Below are 20694 nucleotides of genomic sequence, written 5' to 3'. Positions count from 1 at the left end.
TCAGAAGTCCAAGATTTAGCCTGCATCTTCAGAAGCTAAAGGAAATCAGAACTATCTGGAGGAGGCAAGCCAACTATAGCCTGAAAAAGATTACAGAAATAGCCAGCCTTTGCACAAGATATGCCATGGTTGATCGTGTCTTGGTTCCGATCCAGTTTAACTAGAGTAGTATAGGCCAGTTCCGTGCTAAAGGACTGCACAATTTCATTGTTATAATACAGCTAAAACCTTATGACTTTACTTCTGAAGTGGTTTGCCATTCTGGCTAGCATGAACTGGTTCATCATGTATACACAGCTTGAGTCACCTCCCTCACAATTTTAGGTACAGCACAAAACTCATTTTATCTTATTTTTTTAATATTGTTTTAAAACAGCTTTGTATATAGAAGGCTGCCAAAATATGATTCATATTTCATGTAAAAAAGCTCAATCTTTGGTCTGTTTGCAGGATCAAACGGTGCAATAAGATTCCCAATAATGAAATTTAGTTGTTGGATGTCTGGCATTCAAAACATGCTCAGTTGCATTGGTCTGGACACCTCATTTGTACAGGTTACTCAAGAATAATAAAGGCCATATTTTATGGTCAGAGATCAAGGCACCTGGTTGTCAATGCCAACAATATAAAAAGATACCCTAAAGTCAAACCTTAATTCATATGAGGTTGACTCCCAGCACCTGGGAAGCAACATTCCATGACCATGCCAGATAGCAGCATATGTCATGTTGCTGTTAACCACTTTGAAGCAAGAGGCAATATGTAATATTAAAAATATGAATGCAGAGCAAGGATATGACAGCCTGTGATCTTGTGTCTTACAGATAACTGTGTTTACAGTTCTCTCATTAGTCTGATCTTGCATACATATGGTCACTTAGCATTTGCTTAATCCTCCTACATCAATATGACACTCTAGCCATAAACAAGCTTTTTAAAAATAGGAATAAAAAATTAAAATTGGTGGAACTGGAAGATGGCAGGAGAGATGTGTAATACTGCTGGTTTCCAGTACTGTCACTGAAGGATGAGTGGAAATATTACAGGAGTGAAGTGAGAGTATTAATGGAATTAGTGTAGCTGGAGCACTCAAGTGATTCAAGCAGAACTGATGAGAGCTGAGGCAGTTCTAAGGTTTACTCAAAGACAGTGCATTTGGAGCAGTACTTGTAATGTTTCTCAAACATTCTAAGTTTGAGTGTACAGCGCTTTTTTTTTTTTTTTTTTTTTTAAAAGTGTTTCCAGCACTTGAAATGGGTGTTGTAAATACTGTCAACTGTAGGATTAGCCTCAAGGTAACTCTTAACAGGCACTTTACAGGAAATATTGCACAAATGGTGGTATTTAACAGCAAGTTTATTAGCCAGAACCCTTTACCTTAAGATATTAAGATGTATACTATTTCTGAAACCCCATAAAATGGATTTAAGTGAGCTATTGTAGAAGCACAATGTTCTAAGGGAATTTTTTTTTAATTAAAAGGAACACCATTCAATTCTTGCATTTGTCTGGAAAGAGAAAATGGAACAGTTTGTACACACTGCAACTTCTTGTTCCTTCAAAAAGATCACTGGCAAATAAAATTGAGGCTGCTGTCACATATCAATTTATCCCCAACCCAAGTTGCAGCTGTTGCCATGACCATAACTGACAATTTAAAAAAGTAATCCAGTACAATCCAGTGCATTTATTTCTTGTAATGTGTGGCTGTTTCAACTTTTGATTTAAAACACATACAAATTAATGTTTTCAGGTTTATATGACAATTATCAATACTAGAAGCGAAGTCATGGGTAGAGGAGCTCATGAAAAAAGCCGAATTTTTCTCTTGCTGTAAGATAATTAAACCAAACATTTCAAATGCAGGTCTCATGGAAGCAAATATATCTTTCAGTGGTTAGCAACTAATCAGAATCATCCATCAGTGCAAGCAGCCAGGAGTATAAATCCTCAATCTCTACAAGCAGCTAATTTAACTAGGGACAAAAGTTTTATACAATATTTAGATGGCTAGGGAGAGTTTATCATCAACATACACACTTGCATATCTAATAGCAGGTTCAGATAGTCTGAAATAGAGATTTATATAATTGTTACTCTGCATATCAGATATATGAATTTAATTTTATACTTCATATTAAAACTCTACCCATAATGGAGCATGGACACCAGCTGAGGAACAATCTTAGAGCTCAGTTCTTAAGAACATAATACCACTGGTATACTGGTCACCTCATCCATGGCTCCATACCTATTTCAGAGCTAATCAAATGCAAAAAAAGTGCAAACATGAAGTTAGTGGAATTCACACAGACTGGAACATGTCTGTATTTTTGTCTGTTACAGAGAAATAAGAATTAGATTTAAATGGTATTTCATTTAGCTTATGTTCCTCTGTGCTCTGGAAAAGAGCTAAAAACCTCACTGCCATCTCCATGTAGTCTTTGAAATATTAATGGACGCTTATAGTTGCTGAAAACCACAAAAGAAACTTAGTGGTAAGTTAGAAGTTTCAAGTTCTGCCATCTTACTTCTTTAAAACAAGACTCTGCATAAACATAATTAAAAAAAACAGGATTAGTTTATGGCTGTTTCAGTAAATCTATTAAGGATTACTAGGGACTTCTAAATACACTCATTATGGCAAGAGATACAATATACTTGGCTGGAGTAGTTAACTACCTACATATTTTGACTCTCAATACATTAACCAATCCTCTCCAAACATTGCTGTGATAAAGTTGTAGTATTCACTTGCTCCAATTTATATTCAGAACATACGAAGTTGACAATTTAAAGCTTTATTGTAGTTTGTAATATAAACAAGTGCTGACATTCAGTCAATGTCCATTTCTGGGAGTTTCTTTTCTGTAGCTGTTGGAGTAGTTGTGTTAATGCTCTGTTCAGCAGGCTGGGACCTTGTGTTGGCATCTCCCTGGCCTTCTACTGGTCCATTCTGTTCAGCTGGATTTTGCTCCTCTTTAGGGAGTTCTGCCTTGGGTTTTGGTTTTGTGACTATAGGATTGCAGATACCTGTCAATTCCTAAAGTAAGAGTTGAGAGAATTTAAGTTACAGCACACATTAAGGCTTATACCTACAGTCATTGCCTAAAGGAACTTACAACAACACTAGCTGAACGTTCCCAGCGGAAGGCAGAAGTGCCCCTACATCGCTTTGGGAGGTTTTGTTGAAAATAATACTACTCTATTTCCCACCTTACCTCCTCCTCAGAGCCGCTCTGAGCATAAAGAAACATGGTGTAAGTAGGATACCACTTATACAACATGAAACCAGTTTCATATTTTTCTTCAAAGTCAAACAAGATCTTACTTTAGTTTTAGCTTGGATGTCCTTAGTCTTTATAACTGGGTCCAAAGTAAGACTTCTCTTGTTCTGAAGATTAAGCTTATTGTTCATCCATTCCATAGCTTCACTTACACTCTTCTCCACTTTTACCATATCTGCTGCATCTAAATGGTCATACTGTTCATCCTGAAGTATGAAAAAAATTACACAGCACATTTATACATTACATTTCATTTGCACAGTAAGTGACACTACTATTTTAAACATCTGGGCAGCATATCTGTTTTGCTTCTCCATCAAATCTTATCCTCCAATTTCAGAATGGACTGTCAGCTCGAATTTGCCCAAAGGGAAACTTTATTTTACGCTTAGCAGGGCAAACAATTGCTGAGCAGCCCATTGTACCGTTCTGGAGTGTGGTCAAATGGAAGAGAGCTAGCAGCAGCAGAACTTCGTAATGCTCTGTGATTTCCCCCAGTGGAGGGAACGCATCTGGGAGAAAGCTGGTTTACAAACATCACCGGCAGTCACCATTCCAATTATATGAACATACATACTTTTATTCGTAAGAAAGTCATTAAGTATTGCAAAGTTAATTCCTGCCACTGATCCCCAAACCAGGAGACTGCATTATTTGTTGGCCATTCCCACCACATCTGATGCTGAAAAAAGGTGGAAAGAAGAAATCCAAGATAGTTTTTCAACGCTTCCTTATAATCAGCAAAACATTTGAAAAACTGAAGATACCTTTGCTTTGAATGCATGAATAACTTTCATATACTGTTGTATTTGCTTCCCCAGATCCTCAAAAGCTTTTGGTCTTTCCTCTGATTCTTGAAACCGTGCCTGAATAGGCAGACCCAGAGACTGAAATAAAGGACAGAACAGGTTACTGAAATTTTAAACACAGCATTATAATGGACCTACAGTGATTTTTTTCAATACATGGCAGTGTTTCCCAACTTTTGAAAGCTGAGCCCTTTCCTCCCATTTTAGGAAAATTAAATTAGTCTCACCCTCCTCCAACCCTGCCATGTGTTGTTGAAGGCATATCCATATTGTAGCTCTTGATAATATGATGCTTCCTCCCCTTTCTTACATGCTTTGATGGGAAGTGAAAGTTAACTATTGACATTTAGATTATCACTGGCATTCTAGTTAGCACAAACTGAAGTGTAGAGGCAATTCATGTCTCTGAACGATTGTTTCATGCTCTGTCAACTCAGGGCTTGTGTACATGAAGCAGTAATGCGCACTAAAGGGGTGTGATTTCTAAAAGATACTAACATGTTGCACATTTGGTCTGTGTACACTCTGCTGGTGTGCACTAAAAGTTCTCTCGTTCACTTTAATGCCCACCTCAGGGGGCATGTCCCACATTTTGTCAAATACCAGTATTCTGTGTATTTCATCACTACTGTCAAATGAAAGTATGGGGCTCCACTTATTCACATATTAAAATATTTTATAAAAACAAAAGCCACACTGGGGAAGCTTTGCCAAGACTAATTACAAGTTTATCTTATTCAAAAACATTAAAATAGTTCATTATACCTTTTCATAATAAATTACAGAATGCTTTCAAATTCACTAGTATTCCAGCTAAAGACATTACATCATCTTCTCCCCTGCTGCCAATACAGAATATACCCATCCTTTTGCTTCCAATTTACTTTAGATAAACTGTACAGGAAAGTAAGCTTGACTAACATCAACATTAAATCATATGGCAACGTAGCTTTCTTTTAGCCTCCAAAATAAGTCTTCCATAACTTTAAAGCTCATTTGAATAAAAAACATTTTCCTGTTATAGGTCATCTGTGTTACCTTTTAAGAGCAAGTAGCAATTCTCACATATACCTTTCCTTCCCTCTCCAAGGAGATTCAGGAGAAAGATAAAAGCCTACACAATGCAGCACTCCATCACTAGCATTTACTTTCACTTTAGGCTCAATTAAAAGCTTCTTCTGCCTATGCTCAAATTATTTTCTTTATGTTTGCAAGCAACATCACCTCCCAACTCATTTAAATAATTTATTGTTCATTAGGGCCTGATTTATATCTTAAGTGAAATAAATTCAATTGATATCTGAAGATGACAATTACAGTGCAGAAGTGCCACTTACCTTGAGTTCAGTTAATTTATCAATGTAAACTTGTTTGGGTTGGTCTTCACCATCTTCATATAGCCAATTTTCAGTGTCTTCCAGTTTCAAAGTGAAACTACTTCTATCCTGAAACCAGAAACAACCAATATGAATTGAATACTGAACTTAGAGATTATCTACCATAAAACAAAAGTGATAAACATCTGGTGTCATTTAGATACTCTTTCCTGAAAGATGGACACTGAGTCTGCTAGAACTTAAATATTTTCTTTAAAAAAAGAGCCTGAAGTGTTGGTGTAGAATTTTTAAATTTCTTTAACTTTAAAAAAAAACAAAACAAACCACACACTGAGGCCTTGTCTACCCTAGAAAGGCTTTGCCAGCCCACCTTTACTAGCACAAGCCCATTTTCCAGTATAACTGCATCTACACTAGAGCTTTTGCTGGTATAGAAATGTAAAATCACACCCCTAATGTTATTTTACCAGCAAAAGTTTCTAGTGTACACCTAGCCTTATTATAAAATGGTAGAGATCATATAGAGCAAGGGGTGCCAATCTATAACAACGGCTAAATTCTATTCCCATTTGTGGGCTGGAACATAATTTAAGAACTGATAGCTCTTTTGACCACAGCCAATTGAAGGTAACAATCCTGGAGAGCATAAACAGGAATTTTGAGTAGGAGGAGAGAGGTTATTTAACGTCTGTATTCAGCACTAGTCCGACTGCTGGTGGAATATTGTTTCCAGTTCTGATGCCCACAATTCAAGGACATTAATAATTGGAGAGAGTTCAGAGAAAAGCCACAAAAGAATTATAAAACAATAAAAAAAATCAAATTCAAAGAGCTCAATCTATTCTGTTTAACGAAGAAAAGGTGAAGGGGTGACCAAGTTAGGGCCCTTCATTTTCAGTTTTTATTTTATTTAATGTTCCCCAGGAATTTATAGGTGTTTATTACTCCAACAACAAAACAGATGAAAAATCATACAAAAAAATTTTATGGGTAAATTTTGGTGGATGGAAGGACGGGGGGAAAAATATTCAGTAGATTAATGCTCTGATTAACAGAATTCAATGCGGTTTCCTGCAGAACTAAAACAAAAAACTTGGAACACAATGCCACCTCTGAGTTTAAGAAAACAATCTCTCTCTAATCCACAAACAAGACTTTTCATGTGAATAAATAAGGTACTTTTGCAGACTTAGAGCTATTAGCCAATAATATTGACAAATAATTGGACCACACCATTTGCAGCGCATACTCTCAACTTCATCCTTTTCTCGTTTTTTAAACTTATGAATACTTTGTGTTCTAAAACACATTCTGATACAGATTTTCATTTTCTTTCCCTTTTAGTGTGTCAAATCTAAACGGTTATCTGCTAACAGCTTGAAATGTGTACATGGTAGGCGTGAGATTTATCAGTACAGTCAGATATGCATGCACTTCAGAGCTTGCATGCATGCCTGTTTATTGTATATATCTTCTAGACCACTACATAATCTTACTTTTAACAGGCAGCTGAGCATATACACACACTAATGTATTATCATACATATATCTCATGCAATGTATTGTATTTTTCTAATAAAACAAGTTATTTTTATACAGTTGAATGATACAAAAGTAGAGTGAACTAGGAAAAAAACATACGTTTTGTAAAACCTGAGTTTTTTTTCAGTAAAAATCAATTTAAACTGAAAACGAAGGGGCTTAATTACAGTCTATAAATATCTGCATGGAGAACAAATAATGGGCTTTTCAATTTATCAGAAAAAGATATAATATAATCCTGGAAGTTGAAGCCAGACAATTCAGACTGGAAATAAGGTGTAAATTTTTAATGTTGAGAGTAATTAACCATTAGAACAGTTTACCAAGGGCTGTGGTGGATTCTTCATCACTGAATTTTTTCTAAGACATATATTCTAGGAATTTTTTGGGGAAGTTCTAAATTATCACGATTGTCCTTTCTGGACTTGGAATCGTTGAATTCACAACAGAATCCACTGGGAGATTTGCATTGAGATCAAGGGTAAAAAAATAGGGGTCCTAAAAATGAGAATATTTTATCCACCAAGTGAGGCTGACCATGACAATAAAGTACTCTCAATTCTCACTCCCTTGAGCTTTGCTTCAACTCCCTTCTCCATTTCACCTGGGAATGATCAGTAATTTAAAAGTTAATATTTGCATTAACATGTTATCATTTGGGTTCTAGAATTAACATTTCTGTGAGATGAATGTAGGGCAGGGGAGTTGACACTTTTCTCAGGTAGTTTGCAAATTAAGAAAGGCATTATCAGTTTACACGTCTCATGTTTGGAATGTTTATCCTCATAACTATGAGGACTAGGAAGTTACTTTTCTTAAAAAATGAAGCTTCATTTCTGAATGTACCATGCAGGCCACAAACACATCCAGGGTGTTTGACACCCTTGGTTTAAAGACTTAATGGAAGAGACCTGAAAGTTTAGGTCACAAAGAACAAAAAAAAAAGGTAACAGTCAAATTGGCGATACTTACATCTTCGCTAACAAATTTCTCATACAAGCCACAGAGCTTGTCTCTCATATCATACACATATTCCTCCACTGCATTCTTGGCATCATTCCGCTCTTTCTCCAGTTTATCCTGCATGATCATTTTACCCTGCAGAAAAGAAATTAGTTCATTATCTTACTCAAGAATTAGAGCTCAATTAACATTTTTATAAGGAAATAGCATTAGAGAACATTCTGAGGAGCAGGTAGAAGCAAATGCATGGATGCATCTGAGATGAATGAAGCCATCAGGATAGAGCCAATTTCAATTGAGTATTTTTGTGGGGAAATGCATTTTTAAGCTCATCTGCCCACACTACAACAGCCATTGAGAAGCAGATAGATGGCACAGATACCCTAAAGGCTGACATCAAAGTTTACATTTTATCTGATGAATGATTTTATTCTCCTGCTTGTTGGTTCCTTGAGAAGAAACTTGCTTTCCATAAGGACTGCTGTATTTTTAGTTAGAGATGCCTTTGTAAAAGTAACCCAGACTTTAGGAACCAAATCCAATTCTGAAGCTGCTAATTAGACTTCTTTGTCTTACTTGGGCACTTCCATTCTGTGTTAATATCTCCAAGGGAGAGATGCAGATAATTCTCCTATGGTTTGGAAAGGAAGTACTTTTTGGTGATCAGAGTGCTATTATCCTGCTGTTTCCTCTGCTGAGGGAGGATGAGTCCCAAGTGTAAGTAGGGCTTATATCCTCAAAGGGAGGAAGGAAATGTTTCAGGTGGCTGGGACTAACCCCTCCCAGCAGCCAGTAGACTCCAGAAATTCTCCCCCATTCTCCAACCCTTTGCAAGGATCAACACTTCCTGAACCAGTGAAAAAACTAGCACAGCAGCACATGTGTGTCTGCCAACCCTGTGTCCAATGCCTTAGATTTCCGCAGCAAGCTGGAGTTCTTAAATCAGGAGAGAAAACTCTGGCACACAGAACATCCTTCTGCCAACACACTGCTTGTCACTCATAACGACTCACTTCAAGCACTCAAAGCTATCAAGCAAGATCACAGGCAAATCAGGAAGAGAATAAAGAGCCAGCTATATCAGAACCATTGCCATATGGACTTGTATTTCAAGGAGAAGAAATCTGCTAAAACTGTGAAAGATGGAAGGTGGTGGTGAACAAACTCTGTATTGGAGATCTCGCTTGAGAAAGACAATGACCAACAGGCTAGGCTATATTATTTGTATTAGAGTGGAACATGGAGTCCCCAGTCATTGAGAACTCATTGTGTTGGTTGCTGAAGTGACAATCCCTGGCTTAAAAAAAAATTTACAGTCTCAGAGCTAGTCTCTTACTGAATAACCAATTACTTTTAAACACAGAATTCAATTTAAGTAGCATACTGATCCAACTCAAAACTTGGTATCCTAGTTTTCCAGTTTTAAGACTGACCCAAACATAGCAAAGAATTCCAAGGCCAATATAATTTGAATTGCCCAGGTAGCTGCAGGACAAGTGCTTTAGCTGTAGCCATCTGAAGAGATACCAATGATTTAGTTGCAGACATTCAGGGCACCAGATGGATTGACTGATTGGAGCAGATGACAAGAGCTTCAGAATAACCAATACGTCTATAAAGCAATCCAGTACTACTGATAAAGAACATAATACAAATCAGAAAAGTTTAGCTGCTGTAAACAGTGTGCACAGGATTTTTTTTTTAGCACACTGAATTCTTGACACTATTGTTAAAAAAAGGAGATACTGGTTACCTCATACAGTGGTGTTTTTACCATTTAAGGTGGTCTCAGATGTCCTTCAAAGTCTTGTGCTTTGACGTAGGCAGCCTTCATTAACTGATTTATTAACCACTCCCCAAATGCCACATGACCCAAGAATTGAGATATTAGCCTTTGATTAACTTATTTTACTGTTTCTGGTGGCAAAAAATGCACAGCAAGCTTTTCTTTAGGAGTTTGTATTATATAATTAAATTGTCCCCCTCCTGCCAACCTTACATGCATTTTTTTATAACTTTAACCATTTTCACCGAAAGCACTAACTTGCAAGACATTAGATAGGTACTCAAACTAACACGATGAGTGCAATAATAAATACCTAGGTTATGGGTTCTGAAACTTTCCAGCGTTGGTTCATAAAGCAAGTTTTCTAAAATGTAGCCATATTCCCTATTTGCAATTGTAGAACATCCCTGTAGGAAGTTACAGCAGATGCTCATTGGGGAAAGGTGCGTTTATTTTTAGCTGTCTTTAGTGCAGTTAGTTTTGGCCTTGGAGAAAGTTAGCCATACTGTCTCCTTTTGCTGTTCATAATACCTCACCCTCTCCTCTGACTTTCTCCAGCTAGAAATGAGGAGAGTCAGCACCTTGTGACCAGCAGAATCTGTTCAGACCACAGTTTGTAAGACTATGGTCTAGACAAAGGTAAAAGTACCAGTTAATTTACCTCATTCTCAATGAATAAGTTCAGCATATCCTTCCCTATCTGCCACAGCAACTGATTCTCAATGGGAAGGTCCACTGTACTAGTCTTTACTTTAGCCTTCTTGGCTTGAGGAGGTTGATCCATTTTCTTGTCTTTTGATCCAGCCTGAGATGTCTGCATTAAAAAACAAACCACACACACCATGCAGAGTGCAATAGTCACTAAAGGGACACCCAATTCAAGTCACATTTGTCTTAATTTTTTTTATTACAATGTTGATTAACATTTTAAGTTACTAGAGCAAACTATCAGTCAGTGCTGCTTCATTTCTTCTGAATGGAATTCTCAGCTGCTTTGAAATTCTGTGACAGTCTATAGATTTTGCAGCTTTCTAGTTTGGTAGCAACAAAACTCTGCTACAACTTCACTTATATTAAAAATAAAGACTTGTTTAAATACTGAACTGAATGCAATCAATACAATAGCCTTGTGCTATTTATTTTAAAATTAAATTTTGTTTTATGCGGCTGCAAATTTTCTGTTTTAAACACATCACATATTTCTGTATCAAAAGCAAAACTACATGGTACAAACTGTTCGGAGGAATTTGTGGTTTTGGCAGCTGAGTAGCAGATAGTGGGAGCATTTGGTACTAGGAGTGTAGCTGGAGACTGGGCTAAGCACATTTTTGCTTAAATGGTGACCAGTTAGAGTTAACATCGACATTTGTCAGTTTAGTGTTTGGAGTGAACAATCCTTTCAAATGAATGGGGCAGTTCACACAATTTGAAACAGTAGCTCTGAGACACCTGCAGTCTCAGGGAGACACCATTGCATCAATTTATACTCTGTTCATATTTTTAAGGCACTAGTCGCAACCAGGAGAACTAGAAATACTTAAGTGAAAGCTTAGTTTCCAGAGCTTAGTTCTGTGGTAAGGGGTGGAGAATGGGTCCTCATTATACATTACAGAGCAAACATTCAAGAAGGCAAAATGCTCCAACCAGATGAGCTAAGCAGACAGTAAGACATCAAATACACTTAGTACCTCCATTTCTTCAGACTCTGCTTTACTGTCAGCTTGTACCGGCTGCTGCTCTTCATTCTTTTGTTGCTCTTCCTGGTCGACTTGCATCTTCTGAAATTAGAAGAAAACACTTAAAAGTAGAGCTAAATCTCAAATACTTAGTTTAATATGACTCAGTGTATAACCAATTTAAATTTCTGGACTGGTCACTGTACTTGTATAGTTAGTACTCTTCAGGTCCTGCAGTGAAGATTTAACTCCATAAAAATCTAGATTTAGTTCAAGTGAAACTAGAAACTGTAACAGGGTTAATTAAGCCTTTGCACCTAACCTTTATTGATAAACATTTGTCATACTGAGATTTCTAATACATATTAGCACAATTGTTTTGTACTTGTTTTTAAAAACAATAGTTACTTACCCTACAGTAACGGCGATTCTTCAAGATGTGCTGTCCACACAAATGCCACTCTCCATACACATGCAGATGGGATTGGATTATTTTGGCCAAGAGTGACCATTGAGGCCTGGTCTCCCCTCGAACCCCCCCACTCAAGGGTTTAAAGGGCAGGAGGCCCAACTGTCTTAGTTCCTTCACCAGTACTGACTCCCCTAGGAATAGGATTCTGTCGTCAAGGGGAAGGAGGGAAGATTGTGGAATCTCTGATAACACATCTCTTAAGAACTACAATTACTGTTAGTAAATAACTGTTCTTTCTTCAAGCCACTGTCCACACAGATTCCACTCTTGGTGACTATTGCAGTTGTCTAATTGCTAGGAGATGGCTTGATAAGCTATATGCAGCTTAAGGTTCCTTCCCCACTCTGAACTCTAGGGTACAAATGTGGGGACCTGCATGAGAGACCTGCTAAGCTTATTTATCATCATCTTAGGTTAAAAACTTCCCCAAGGTACAAACTTTACCTTGTCCTTGAACCCTATGCTGCCACCACCAAGCGTGTTAAACAAAGAACAGGGAAAGAGCCCACTTGGAGACGTCTTCCCCCAAAATAACCCCCCCCATCCCCCAAGCCCTACACCCCCCTTTCCTGGGGAAGGCTTGATAATAATCACAGCTTATTTTACCAGCCATTTAACAAAAGAAAATCTAACGCATTTTCTAGCTAGATTACTTAGCTAACAGTTGTAAGGCTGCATTCCTGATCTGTTCCCGGCAAAAGCATCACACAGACAGACGAACCCTTTGTTTCTCCCCCATCCCGATTTGAAAGTATCTTGTCTCCTCATTGGTCATTTTGGTCCGGTGCCAGCAAGGTTATCTTAGCTTCTTAACCCTTTACCAGTGAAAGGGTTTTGCCTCTGGCCAGGAGGGATTTTATAGCACTGTATATAGAAAGGTGGTTACCCTTCCCTTTATTTTTATGACATGCCCCCCAAATCACAGATAGGGTGAAAACACTGACTGATTTCTTCCTGGAGCTCTAGGAGAAAACAGAGTTAAGAAGACACATACACCTCTAAATATACTACCAACTGTATGAAGACTAACAATATTTTCCAGATCTCAAGGACGATTTTAACCACTTGATTCTGGGAAACTTTCACAGGAGAGTGCATCAGCCATGCTGTTAGAAGCTCCTGAAATGTGTTGTATGTCAAAATCAAAATCTTAGAGAGCTAAACTCCACCGAAGAAGTTTTTTGTCATTTCCCTTGGTGGTATGAAGCCACTGTAGTGCAGCATGGTTGGTTTGCAGGTGGAAACGCCGTCCCCAAACGTACGGGCGTAGCTTTTCCAGAGCGTAGACGATGGCGTAACATTACTTTTCACTGATTGACCAGTGGCTTTCCCTTTCAGACAGCTTCTTGCTGAAAACACAACAGGATGGAACTCTTGATTGGTCCTTCCTGCATTAAGACTGCTCCCACACCATGCTCAGACGCATCTGTGGTTACTAGGAATGGTTTGTCAAAGTCTGGGGCCTTTAGCACAGGGTCAGTCATGAGTGTCGCTTTAAGCTAGTTAAAGGCCTTCCAACACTCTTCAGTCAACTGAACTGTATTTGGCTGTTTCTTTTTGGTTAGGTCTGCCAGTAGGGTGGCAATTTGGCTGTATTGCGGTACAAATCGCCTGTAATATCCAGCCAAGCCTAAGAAGGATTGGACCTGTTTCTTTGACTTTGGGACAGGCCACTTTCGGATAGCATCCACTTGGCCTGTAGGGGGTTGATAGTTCCTTGACCCACCTTGTGTCAAAGGTAAGTCACTCTGTTTAGGCCTATTTAACACTTCTTAGCATTAACAGTTAGTCCTGCCTCCCTTATGTGTTCAAAAGACTTTTTGTAGATATTCCAGGTGTTCTGCCCAGGAATCCGAAAATATGGCCACATCGTCAAGGTAGGCGACTGCATATTCTCCCAATCCCGCTAGGAGACCATCTACAAGTCTTTGGAAGGTGGCGGGTGCGTTCCGCAGCCCAAAAGGGAGCACATTAAATTCATACAGCCCAACATGTGTGATGAAGGCTGACCTTTCCTTGGCGGATTCATCTAGCGGTACCTGCCAGTACCCCTTGGTTAAGTCCAAGGTAGAGATGAACTGGGCCCGTCCCAGGTTCTCCGATAGTTCATATGTGTGTGGCAGTGGATAGTTGTCTGGGCGAGTTACAGCATTTAGCTTACGTTTTTCCATGGACTGCCGTATCTCCCCATCTGGTTTGGGAACTAGAACCACTGGAGATGCCCATGCACTGCCAGAGGGGCGGATTACACCCATCTGTAGCATATCCTGGATCTCCCGTTCTATAGCAGTTGTAGCTTGAGGAGACCCCTGGTAAGGTTGGACTTTAATTGGGTGAGCATTACTTGTGTCAATGGAGTGGTATGCCCGTTCAGTCAGTCCTGGGGTGGCTGTGAACGTCGGCGCGTAGCTAGTGCACAGCTCCTTGATCTGCTGTCGCTGCATACACTCAAGGGTCATGGAGAGGTTCACCTGTTCCACGCCACCACCACTTTTCCCTTCGTAGTAGACACCTTCAGGCCACTCTGTCATCTCCTCCCTGGGCTGTAAACTGACAAACCTTTAATTCTCGGGATCAATTAGAAGAGGTGAGAAGTGGTGGGTTGCTCTGTGCTGCCGTCCAAGCTTTCTGGAGGCTTTCATCTGCTTCCTGTTCAGTCTGGAACTGTTCCCTTGATGCTGGAGATATCAGTTCCTCATTGGATTGTGGACCTAGGCTTGGCCCCTCTGGAAGCAATGCAGGTGATGGGGCTGTTTCCGTTGATGGTGAACTATGTTGGGGTTCAGGCTCCAGCTGAGCCTCTTATGGAGGGTTATCTGCTGCTGCTGCCAGTCCAGGTTTGGTGTGGTCCTCTGATGTTGGGGTTGCAAGTACTGGATTTAGTGCTGGCAATTGTTCTGGTTGTTCTGGTTGTTCCGGTTCCAGACAGAGCCAGTCTCAGGTCTCTGACTGGATCCACGACTGCCGTTCCAGATGTTGGCATGGGGTCTGGTCCCATCACCTCTGACTGGGTCCTGGTAGAAGTTTTCGGAACAGAGCTAGGTGTGACAGCTTGCTTAGCCTGGCTGCGGGTGACCATTCCCACCCACTTGGCTAGCTTCACATGATTGGCCAACTCTTCCCCCAATAGCATGGGGATGGGATAATCATCATAGGCTGCAAGAGTCCACATGCCGGACCAGCCCTTGTACTGGACTGGCAACTTGGCTGTAGGCAAGTCAAAAGAGTTTGACTTGAAAGGTTGAATTGTCACTTGGACCTCTGGGTTGATTAAATTGGGGTCCACTAAGGAAGCATGGATAGCCAAAACTTGTGCTCCGGCGTCCCTCCATGCAGTAACCTTCTTCCCGCTCACACTCACACAGTTTCCCTCCGCTCTCAGGGTATCTGGGAGGTATCTGGGCCTGAGGACCTCTACAGTTCATTGCACTGGAATCACACAAATCTGTTGGGATTCTTGGGGCAGTTGGCCTTTACATGCCCCGGCTCGTTACATTTAAAACATTGTCCAGCTGACGGGTCACTGGGGTGAGGCGGGTTGCTGGAGAACGGTGTGGCGGGATGATAAGGTGTCTTGAGTGCTCCTTGGGGTGTAGCTGGGGCCTTGGGCTGCCCCCAGTAGTAGGGTGTGGTCTGAGGTTGTCCCTTCTGGTATCCGCTCCAACTGTGACCAGGGTTGTTTCTCTCTCCTCCCTCCACCCATTTTGTTCCGGTTTGCCCCGCCCCTCTGGCGGTCTGGGACTGCTCGTATTGATCAGCATAAGCAGCAAGACTTTCTGCTGAGTCCATTTTCTTATCCCATAAACACTGTTTTATATCCTCCCTTGGACATATTCAGGAATTGTTCCTGAGTCATCAAATCACACATTCCTTCAAAGCTAGTTACCCCACTTCCTTTGACCCATTTATCTAACAGATCCTTCATCTGGTTTATATAAGCCACATTACTTAGTCCATGTCCTCTCTTAAGGGCTCTAAATTTTACTCTGCAAGTTTCAGGTGTAACTTGAAATTGCTTTAAAACCAAATCCTTAAATTTATTATAGTCAGAAGCCTCATCAATAGGCATCTTATTGAATATGTCCAGAGCTCTTCCAGTCAATTTTGCAACCAATGTGGCCATCTTGTGAGCTTCAGGAATTTTATGGAGTGTGCACAGTCTCTCAAAGGCGAGAAAATATTCAGCAATATCACTAGATTCATCATACTGTGGACACAGTCGCTCCCATTTGGGGATTGTTGGGGAAGGATTGTTAGGGTTATCCGGTATATTCTGCTGAGCCTTTGCCTTCTCCATCTCCTGTGCATGCTTCCTCTTTTTCCTTCTCCTTTTCTTTTTCCCCTTGACTCCACAGCTCACCTGTGGGCAGCCTCCTGGGCTTTTTCTGCCTCTTATGCTGCATCCACGCTGGTTAACTCCAGTTTGTGCTGTGCCTTGGTTTCTGTCATCCTAGCATCTCTGTTTTTAACTAACTTTACACCCAAGAGTTAGAAAGAAAACCACAAAACAAAACCAAACACCCTGGCTTGTAAAATTGTGCTGTAACGTGATACCTACGTTCTCTGATAGCTATTCTCAGCCTACAGAAAAATCCTTTATTTAAAAAAAAAAACAAAACAAGAAAAACTAATACCCCTTTCTCCAGGCAAATAGACAGAAAACCCTCTAGCTGCTCTCAGCTTAAAAGAAAAGAAAAAAAACACCTCTTCAGGTCTGTAAAAAACTTGTGAATTTCCCCGCAGGAGGTTAACTACCCTGCCTTTAGGTACCCAGCTCAAAAAAGAAAAATCCCTTTGTAAAAAAAACACCTATGTCTCCAGGCAAAGACACAGAATCTACAGTTGCAATTCTCTTTTACAAAACCGTTTAAAATCCTGCTGTGCTTCTGGTTCAAAATGATCTCAAAAAAAAAAAATCTCAAAATGATCCCACCGCTCTGCCACCATGTCAAGGTTCCTTCCCCACTCTGAACTCTAGGGTACAGATGTGGGGACCTGCATGAGAGACCCGCTAAGCTTATTTTTACCATCTTAGGTTAAAAACTTCTCCAAGGTACAAACTTTGCCTTGTCCTTGAACCCTATGCTGCCACCACCAAGCGTGTTAAACAAAGAACAGGGAAAGAGCCCACTTGGAGATGTCTTCCCCCAAAATATCCACGCCCCTCTTTCCTCCCCCCCAGCCCTACACCCCGTTTCCTGGGGAAGGCTGGATAAAAATCCTCACCAATTTGTACAGGTGAACACAGACCCAAACCCTTGGATCTTAAGAACAATGAAAATCAATCAGGTTCTTAAAAGAAGAATTTTAATGAAAGAAAAGGTAAAAGAATCACCTCTGTAAAATCAGGATGGTAAATAACTTACAGGGTAATCAGATTCAAAACAGAGAATCCCTCTAGGCAAAACCTTAAGTTACAAAAAGACAAAAACAGGAATATACATTCCATTCAGCACATCATCTTTTACCAGCCATTAAACAAGAGGAAATCTAACGCATTTCTAGCTAGATTACTTACTAAGTAACAGTTGTAAGGCTGCATTCCTGATCTGTTCCCGGCAAAAGCATCACAGAGACGAACCCTTTGTTTCCCCCCTCTCCCGATTTGAAAGTATCTTGTCTCCTCATTGGTCATTTTGGTCAGGTGCCAACTAGGTTATCTTAGCTTCTTAACCCTTTACCGGTGAAAGGGTTTTGCCTCTGGCCAGGAGGGATTTTATAGCACTGTATACAAAAAGGTGGTTACCCTTTCTTTATTTTTATGATATAGCTGCTCTACAAATTTGCTAAGCCATATGCTGCTTGAGTTCTAGTGGAATGAGCTCTAATATGGCTAAGTAGTTCTTGGCTAACTGATATCTCCTTATACTTGGAGACGCACTAGGACAATGGTTCTCAAACTGTGGGCCGGGGCCCTCAAAGTGGGTCACAGCCCCATTTTAATGGGGTCACCAGAGCTGGCTTAGATTTGCTGGGACCTGGGACCAAAGCCCTAGGGCTTCAGCCCTGGGCATCAGGACTCAGGTTACAGGCCTCCTGCTAGGGCTCAGGCTTCAGTCTCCTCTCCTGGGGTTGCATAGTAATTTGTATTGTCCAAAGGGGGCCGTGGTGCAATGAAGTTTGAGAATCCCTGCATTATCCCTATCCCCTGCATTAGGATAACCTCCATGAGGACAGAGAATATAGCAAAAACTACAAATAGTCAGCATGTTCCTGGATGATTTTTCAGTGCTCTTACTACATTAAGCATGTGACTGACGCCTACATTCTTCTGGGGGTTAAGTGAGGTTTAGGAACAAAAAACTAGAAATTGTTTATATGGAACTCTAAGACAATCTTTAGTAAAAACTAGGGTTGAGGTCTAAGAGTAATCTTGTCCTTATGAAATACTGTCTATTGAAGATTCAAGTCTCCCCTGCTCTCCTAGCTCATACAATGGCTACAAAAAGACAGCCTCCATTGAGAGGTGGTACAGGGAACAGGTTGCTAAAGGTTCAAAGAAGGCACTATAAACTAAAACTATATTAAAGTCCAAAGAAGGAATGACTCCCAAACTAGGGAGAAAACAAGCAGGAGGCCCTTCAGGACTCTTGCTGCTGTAGGATGGGGAAAATCCAGTGTGGCCCTGGATCCGGGGGCATTGTCCAGATATTGTTGCTAAAAAGGACCCTTATGGAAGGGACAGAAAATCCAGATTGTTTACTAGCCCTGAAACAGTCCAGTATCACTGAGATTTGGACTTCAGCACCAACTTTCTCCCTTATTACCAAATAGAAAACCTTTCATTTAGCTTTGTAAGTCAGCCTGGTTATGGATTTCTCGCTTTGGAGCACAACGTTGTTAACAGCCTCTTTCAGTGGATGTACCAAGGCTATCAGGGACAATGATGCTGGTTCAAGTGCAGGACCTGGCAGTTGTTCTGGAAGAGTATCAGTGAAAGCAGCTAAGGTTTTTGGGGAGCCACACTGAAAGATTCGTCAGATCTTAATACTAGAACTGCCTGACCTATGCTGGGTCTTTCAGTCCTGTGCCCTGCATCCTCTGTTTTCTCATGGGGATTGGTCGAAAGGTATACATCAAACCCAGTATTCAAGGGATGAGGAAGGCATCTGTTAGGAATCCTGAGCTTGCACACCCACCGGAATAGAATCTCTGACACTTGTTCTGATCTGTTGTAAATCCCCATTTGCAAAAGAGGCTCTATATACCTGAGTCGAATAGATACCTCAAATCATAGAAAAGCCTATTAAGCTGATTTGCCAAGGTGTTCTGAAGGCCAGGAAGGTGCAGAGCCACTGCTGTAATTTGGTTCAGAATGCACAGATTCCACAGATGTATGGTTTCCTGACAGAGTATGGACGATCTTGCTCCCTCATGCCTGTTGATGTGCATTGCTGTGATTCTGTCTATCCCCAGTTGTACCATGAAAAAGAGGCAGGAACCCTTTTCATGACGAACTGATGGCCCTGAGCTCTCGGACATTTATGTGGAGAAGAGCTTCCCGAGGGCCTTGAATTTGAAGGTCATCTAAATAAGTGGATGCATCCATCAGAGCCTTGGGTAGGAAAGTGTAGAGGATTTTCTGTTGCATACTTGAAAAGTGTCTTTCCACCGTTTAATTTGGAGAGGACTTCTGGTGGTACCACGACCCTGTTCATCTGGTGTCTCTTGGTAGGATGTACAGATTTCAATCATCCTTTCATGGAGCATAGGTGAAGTCTGGCATGCTGTGTGACATAATTGCATGAGACCTTAAAACTTTTACAAGTTTTATGCAGGGGGTGAGAACAAAACATTTCTCTTGGTCCTCTTAGGGTCTTGACATTTGCATCAAACCTACTACCTCATGGAAGCCCCAGACTGTAGGGTGGCAGGAGGAAGTGGCAGAGGATAGTAACTAGGGGAATTTGTTTCTTCCTCACCAGCTATAAGGATCTCTGTAGCTGACAAAAACTGGACAGAAGAGCACCATCTAAAAAGATGATTTATCATGTCTGCTTCCTCTTTGAGGTCAGGAAATAAGAGTCCTAAAAAACCCAGTCATCCCTGAATCATTTAGGGAGCTGAAGGCTTCTTCTGTCCTGCCACTAGCCTGGTGTATCAGTGCCTCCAACACCTGGTCGTTTGGCAGGCACCTCAGTTTCTTGAGGAGAACTGACTATGGTCCTGGGTCCACCAATAAGTAACTTGACATTATATGAAGTTTCAGTGCAGAGATGGGACGTAGTCAGCACTGAGGTGGAAAGTACTAGGGCTACTGTGAGTGACCCTCAGTGCCCAGGCTTTGAGTACCAAGGCATCAGGTGCTCGGGTCAGTGCCAAGGGATCAGTACCAACGGCAGTGTGGTCTGCTGATTTGGAGGGTAGTGTGTGTGTTGCCTTGGAAGTCAGAACCATCCTATGGTACTCCCAATATACTGAACTTGTCTAGAGGTGCTTACAGTCTACATGGACAGACAGCAAAACACTCACTCTTATGTACAAGTGCCAAGCACACTGTTGTATGCAGTGTTGTCGTGGTCATGTCAGTCCCAGGATATTAAGAGAGAAAAGGTGGGTGAGGTAATATCTTTTATTGGACCAACCTCCCCTATATGCCAACCTCTTCATGGGCCACCTTGAAGAAGAATTTCTGGACAAGTGCATCAAGAATCCAGTGATATACACGACACATCAATTATATTTTCATAACAGAAAAATGTCCAACAAAAGATTACCTCACCCACCACCTTGTCTCTAAGCACACTGTTGGCATTTACCAAATACATGTTTACATTTTGCCCTTCTTTCATTTTCAATTATTCTCCGACACTTTGTGTCTG

At 40.6% G+C, this 20694-nt stretch overlaps 1 protein-coding gene across 1 annotated transcript in view; it reads right to left on the bottom strand.

The window, feature by feature from the left end:
• Positions 1-1338: 1338 nt before the first annotated feature.
• HSPA4 (heat shock protein family A (Hsp70) member 4) overlaps positions 1339-20694 on the bottom strand; it is a 40739-nt gene continuing 21383 nt past the window's right edge. The window contains exons 13-19 of the mRNA XM_077823608.1: positions 11413-11502; positions 10386-10538; positions 7948-8073; positions 5434-5541; positions 4055-4174; positions 3332-3493; positions 1339-3043 (exon numbers count right to left, since the gene is read on the bottom strand). Coding sequence (XP_077679734.1) covers positions 2837-3043; positions 3332-3493; positions 4055-4174; positions 5434-5541; positions 7948-8073; positions 10386-10538; positions 11413-11502 — 966 coding nt within the window. The 3' untranslated portion in view covers positions 1339-2836. The remainder of the gene's footprint in view (positions 3044-3331; positions 3494-4054; positions 4175-5433; positions 5542-7947; positions 8074-10385; positions 10539-11412; positions 11503-20694) is intronic.

This window comes from Eretmochelys imbricata, chromosome 8 (genome assembly GCF_965152235.1).
Source record: "Eretmochelys imbricata isolate rEreImb1 chromosome 8, rEreImb1.hap1, whole genome shotgun sequence".
Lineage (NCBI taxonomy): Eukaryota > Metazoa > Chordata > Testudines > Cheloniidae > Eretmochelys > Eretmochelys imbricata.
This window is presented reverse-complemented; position numbering and strand designations above follow the sequence as displayed.